The sequence below is a fragment of the Capsicum annuum genome, chromosome 1 (genome assembly GCF_002878395.1).
Source record: "Capsicum annuum cultivar UCD-10X-F1 chromosome 1, UCD10Xv1.1, whole genome shotgun sequence".
Classification (NCBI taxonomy): Eukaryota; Viridiplantae; Streptophyta; class Magnoliopsida; order Solanales; family Solanaceae; genus Capsicum; species Capsicum annuum.
This window is the reverse complement of record NC_061111.1, coordinates 1,198,975-1,205,099: the sequence shown is the minus strand read 5'-3', so window position 1 is coordinate 1,205,099 and position 6,125 is coordinate 1,198,975. Positions and strand designations below refer to the sequence as shown.

Below are 6,125 nucleotides of genomic sequence, written 5' to 3'. Positions count from 1 at the left end.
CCCAAAAAGGGCTATATAGTCATTGGGCCAACGGCTAGTTTGGCCCAAAATCCCAAAAATATTTTTTTTATTTTGTTTGGGCCGGGCCGGGCCGGTTAACCGGTGGGCCTGGACCGAGCCGGGTTAACCGGGCCCATTTTAACAAAATAACCGGCCCGAGATCCGGAACCCTAAAGCCCTAGGGCTTAGCGGGCCGGGTTACGTAGTCGACCCGGCCCACTTGACACCCCTAATTTATTACTAGGGTAAAAGTGGAAACAAATACTCCCTTCATTTCATATTAGATGACTTTCTTTTTAAAAAATATTTATTTCAATTAAGTTGTTCAAGTTTTAAAATCAAGAGTATTGTATACATATGTTTTTCATTTTACCCTTGATAGAAATACTAAATAATCCATTGTTTTTAAAATTATTGGATGGTCCATAAATGATCTCAATTTGCAAAACCAAAACTAAATGATTATTACTAGTTTCAATTATAAATATTTAACGTTATAAATATTCAATATTCTAGACGTAAAGTATGAGATAAGAGTAATATGTATTAAATTTCAATGTTTAATTATTACGTTGGTTATTGAATATAAAAGACATACAAGGGTATATATGTAAAAATACATCTTTATTTATCGATTTCTTAATGACTATGTCAAGTATATATGAGCCAACTAATATGCAATGGAGAGAGTAACTAACTATGCTTTGGTTTTATAATATGACAAATACTAAGAATTATTCCTTATTTTTAATTAAGACGACAACTAATTAGGAACGAAGAAAATATATGATATATACATATAATAGTATTGGATACGAGTGGACTCATTGTATCCTCAACTATACAAAATGTCAAACGTTATGGGCACTAGCCCATCCAACAGTTAAATGGATCAGGTACGGAGTTCCATCAAAATATATTTGTTTTAATTTAATTGTCTAACTTCTAAAATTAAAAGTATTTTTTTATTTATGTGTTTCGTTTTACTCTTGATAAAAATATTAAATAATTCATGGTTTTCAAAATTATTCAATGGTACATAAATAATCTCAATTCTCAAAATCAAAATTAAATGATTATTACTAATTTTAATTATAAAAATTCAATTTTCTAGACGTAAAGCATGAGATAGAGTAATACTTCCTCCGTCCCATTTTACTCGTTCTAAATTGGGATGGCACAGTTATTAAAAAAAATAATAAATAACATAACTAGTCTACAATAGTACCTCTATTAAATGATGTTTATATTTTAATTTAAAGAAAAAATAATTAATGCAAAAGGTGAAATATGAAAAAAAATTTATCTTATCTTGATAAGTAAAAAAAGACAAGTAAAATGGGACATCAGATTAGAAAATTTGGGACAGGTAAAATGGGACGGAGGGAGTATGTGTCAAATTTTAATGTTAATCATTGCATTAATTATTGGGCTTTAAAAGACATACACGGATAAATATCTAAAAATACATCTCTATTTATTGATTTCTTAATAGATGTGTCAAATATATATGGGCCAACTAATATGAAATGAAACAAGTAACTAATTACGCCTTGATTTTGTAAAATGACAAGTATTAAGGATTGTTCCTTATTTTTAATAAGGACGACAACTAATTAGGAGTGGAGGGAGTATATGATATGTACAAATAATACTTCCTCCGTTTTATTTTAGTTGACCCTCTTTCTAAAAATATTTGTTTTAATTTAGTTGTTCCTTTGCTAAGATCAAGAGGATTTTATTATATTCTCCCAATATTATCCTCAACATTAAATAACTAAACAAAGTGTATTTACTCAAATTCATATTTTCAATGCATAACTAATAGAGTTATTATAGTAAAATAAGCCTCTATTAAATAATTTTTTAAGGGGTGTGTCAAGTTAATAAGGGCCAACTAAAACGAAACGGAGGGAATAGTATTGAATAGGAACAGACTCATTATATCCTTAATTATACAAAATGTCAAATGTTCTGGGCACTAGCTCACCCAACAGTTAAATGGACCAGATATGGAGTTGCAACAAAATATAATTTGTCACAATCTGAATTAGAGCCCTGGCTGTGACGGGCATCCCAAATAAATGAAGACCTGAAAATTGAAATGACCCATTAACATTATATATCGTAAACATGGTCATAATTAAACATTATATGAGAATTTACAAACAATGATAAAACCCTCTCAATTCTTTCATAAGACAATAACAATCCATCAACGTTGGCAAAAACACTTAAAATCAACTTCCAATCATCCATGTAAACAATCTATAACATTGTGAAAACAATGAATTTCGTAACAAGAGAGGGAATTCACATAAATCTTGCTCTAATATAACTTTTCAAATCAATAACATATGTACATATGAAAACAACCAAGTTTCGTCAAATAACTTCATAATTTATGTAAGATTTCATTATAAAACGGATTTACAATACATGTTCTTCAACCATTTCGAAATCCATCTCGTGTAGGAAACTATATACATTATAAAATTGTTTGAACAATAAATTTTATGCCCATGAAGTTTGGAATAGCCCCACGTACCTTTTTTGATGAAAAGGAATTTGAATTAGCTTGAAATCTAGCATTGAAAGAAACCCTAATATTTTCTTGTTCTTGAGAGTGGAGAGGATTATGAGATATTTAAAACTAATTAAGGATGAATAATAATGCTTATGGTATGATTTATTTTGTGGGGGAGGATTTTAGGGTGAGGAAAAGACCAAAACACCCCTAGAGAAACCAACAAAAATGCTGAGTTTTCCTCGGCTGACGACTAGGTTGACGAGCCGTCAACTTTGTGACGTCCCATAACCCTAGTAGTCACTTATAGGTGGAATTTGCTCCTTTCTAATTAAGGGTGACGAGTAAGGTTGATGGATTGTGTCCCAGTTGACGGCTCATCAACTTAGTCGTCACCTAGTTGACAATTCGTCAACTTCGTCGTCACTTTTTGATAGTCGGACACTCCAAAGTAAAATGAGCATAACTTCCTACTCCAATGTCGGATTAAGTTGAAACCAATTGCGTTGAAAAGAGGACTCGAAGATCTTTCTTTTGGTATATAGTAGGCCACATAACTCATTATATATACAAGGAGTAATAGTCGTTTAAAAGTGATCCAAGTTAAAACATTCACTAAAACTTAATTGATAGAAATGTTCTCAACTCGTCTTTGAGTTAGGAGATATCTGTGACCTCAATTCATATTAAAAGGTATTCCCACACTATAGAATTGATCACACATATATTAACAAGGAATCATCGGGTTCGGGTCTATACACATAGGAATGACGGTTTGAATTCTAGCCTAAAAAATGCAGGTGTTACATTATCTCCCTTTGGAATCATTCGTCCTCGAATGATGGGTAGGATTTTGTTGAAGCTATAGAAGTATGGAACAATGGATGTAATCTCACATTAGGAATTTTATTTTCCTCGGTGAAACATTCAAGAAGAGCTTCATGGCATCACCAAGTAAATTGTATAAGCACAAATCATGAGATAACGAAACTTGACATCAACATGATCTTGACATGTGTTCGATGGAACATGATCAAAATATTGTAAAGCATGAATTTTCCTAAAAATTCTCGACCTGATTAAGATTGGTACAAGATATGAGATGAGATTCCCACGGGACATAAGAATAGATTAGAAACATTCTCTACCTCAAATGATACGTCTAATGGTCTTTAAATATTTTTTTTGTGATTCTTCTCCACTATGATCTCAACTATGAATACCACATTTTAACATCTCAATCTTATAATTTCCCTGCTAAATAGCTAAAGTCTTTCAACTCAGTAATGTAGACTGAAACAGACTGAACTCCTTGAGACATAGTTGTAATTTTTTGATGCAAATTGTAAGTTCTTGATCCATCTATTTTATCAAATCTTTATTTACGATCAACCTACATATCATAAGCACTCGAGGCATGTACAGTACCCCTCCAAGAAGGTTTCTAAATACTGAGTTCATTAGCCATGACAATACTATAGCATTAACTCTCTCCCATTGATTAGTTAAATTAATAGAGAAACTCTCTTTCTTTTAAGAACCATCAACCATCCCAAATTTATTTTGACCTAGCAATGCAATCCTAACTGCTTTACTCCATACAACATAGTTTTCACTTCTCTTAAACTGAACTGAGACAAGTGATGAAGTACCTGAGATATCAGCAGTGAGGAGATACATGGGATGATTAATATCCAAAGTGGTAGATGTAAATCGAAAAGCAGAAATGCCATTGGAAGTATTCACTGGAGGTACAGTTGAAATACCAATTCCATTCACACCAGTCGCCATTGCAATCGATTAGAGAAGATTTGCAGAAGACTTGTCAGATTCTAATGTTCTTGAGTTCAAAAAGCAATACAGATTCAAGTGGGAACTAGGATCGAGTACTGATTCAAGTCAGTATATGCTCTGATAACGTGAATATTAACAGGGTAGTGACGCTAAAATCTTAGATGAATAAGCAATATAGAGAAGTAGTAGAGTTCAGAGAAACAGAGAAGTAGAAGAGGAAGAACAAAAAAGAAGCATTGTAGATTAGTGTTGTATTCAATATGATTGATCTTTGATAATTTGTGCACAGTCGATATAAGTATGTATATATATAGGCTTTTTTTTTTTTTACACTGAATTGGGTCCAAATTTCAAAATATCACATTATATATATATAGTTGATAGCATATATGACATATACAGATAAGAGGCGTATACGTTTATAGACGTGAAGGATTAAATAGATCCCTGTAATCAAAGTACTTCCATTTTCAAGGTTCTACTTGTTTTTTGGGCTTCTTTCTCAAACAAAAAACTAAACTCAAAACTAAATTTTTACAAAATTTCTGAGGCTCAATGCATGTGCTTTGATAAATTGGTCAATTGTAATTTTTTTAACATAAAAGTTTTCTTATGAAAATAATAAAATATGCATTAGATATATTTTATAATTAAATTCACTTAACCAAAGCAGCTAAAATTAGCTTCCTAAATTTAATTCGTCTACATAAGAGCCATCATTGTTTTTGATAAAATTTGTCTCACCGCAATAATCAATACTAATCCAAGAGTCACTCCTTAGACTATACACTTTGATCTCAACGTCATCTACGCTATCATTAGCAGTATAATGATAACAAATACCCATAACCTTATAATCATGATGGAGCTCATCATACTCAAAACCATATACGGGACGGTGTTATGGTTCTTCCCGCCTAGGTCTAAATTCAGGCAAATTCTTGTGTTTTCTAATTGTTGGATTCCATAGAACCAAATATTTAATGGACTCATGAGCGTAAAGTAATACCAACCCATTGCAACATCCCTCAATACGGAGATCATATCTGTCGTCTTCAATGGGATAACCCAAGTCAACAGCCTCAGTAACGGAGTTATGAAATAAAGACATAACAGGACATCCTTTGTAACCCCACTTATCTCCAAACTTAAGATCATTCAAAATAATCAAATGGAGCATCTCTTCCTTATTAGCTGATAAACTGAGATGGGTGTTGATAAATTCAGGGTTAGAGATTAAAGCAAGACAAGTTTTCGAAACAGATCTGAATTTCAATAGAGATTTTACCGGAAGCCTCCAGAGGATTTCAGTGATGATTTCTGGTGGCAGAATACACATTGAATCTGCTGGCAATTTAGTAGCATCAGAGGAGCCTTCTTCAACTTCCATTTAACACATGACCATTTGTATACACACCCAACACCAACCTTTCAAGTTTTTCTCAATTTATACACTCTCACCGCGTGTCGAGTTATTCATGGTGATTTCAAAATAGCACTGGAATAAAGTGTAGTTCTGGTCTTAAATAAATAAATTATTGAATTATTTTTTGCGTTTAAAAAAGAAAAGGCTCAAATATGCCACTGAACTATCAGAAATGACTCATTTATGCCATCCGTTAAAAGTTGGACTCATTTATGCCATCGCCGTTACAAAATTGGCTCATCCACGCCATTACTTTTTAACAGCCAGTTTTTAAAAACCGTCTTGCCACGTGGCAGCTTATTAGAGGGCCACGACATTTTGTTTTTTTTAAAAATTAATTTTTTTTGATCCATTAAAAAGAATCCACGCAACTTTTTG

General features: G+C 32.4%; 2 protein-coding genes across 4 annotated transcripts in view; one reads left to right on the top strand and one right to left on the bottom strand.

Moving 5' to 3' along the window:
• The window catches only part of LOC107855289 (GDSL esterase/lipase At5g08460), a 2,322-nt gene extending 1,793 nt beyond the window's left edge, over positions 1–529 (top strand). The window contains exon 4 of the mRNA XM_047403346.1: positions 517–529. Within this exon, the coding sequence (XP_047259302.1) occupies positions 517–529 (13 nt within the window). The remainder of the gene's footprint in view (positions 1–516) is intronic.
• Positions 530–1,898: 1,369 nt separating this feature from the next.
• LOC107852066 lies at positions 1,899–5,791 on the bottom strand. 3 transcript variants are annotated; one of them, XR_007056761.1, is made up of 4 exons: positions 5,610–5,791; positions 5,335–5,523; positions 4,180–4,272; positions 1,899–2,092 (listed from the first exon to the last, which is right to left on the bottom strand). XR_007056761.1 is itself a non-coding variant. In XM_016697113.2 (3 exons), exons 1-3 carry the CDS (start codon positions 5,684–5,686, stop codon positions 1,987–1,989), a joined length of 372 nt encoding a protein of 123 aa, XP_016552599.2. In that variant the 5' UTR covers positions 5,687–5,791; the 3' UTR covers positions 1,899–1,986. The 3 variants fall into 3 exon arrangements, 1 of the variants encoding a protein (XP_016552599.2); XR_001669271.2 differs by lacking the exon at positions 5,335–5,523; XM_016697113.2 differs by lacking the exon at positions 4,180–4,272.
• Positions 5,792–6,125: the final 334 nt, after the last annotated feature.

Excerpts from the sequence above, each read along its gene's own strand:
- LOC107852066 (XM_016697113.2), bottom strand. The coding sequence starts at position 5,686 with ATGCTACTAAATTGCCAGCAGATTCAATGTGTATTCTGCCACCAGAAA. Across the intron at positions 5,524-5,609 it reads AAATCCTCTGGAGGCTTCCG|TTTATCAGCTAATAAGGAAG; the intron begins GTAAAATCTCTA and ends CACCCATCTCAG. Across the intron at positions 2,093-5,334 it reads ATTGAGGGATGTTGCAATGG|GTCTTCATTTATTTGGGATG; the intron begins GTTGGTATTACT and ends TTCAATTTTCAG.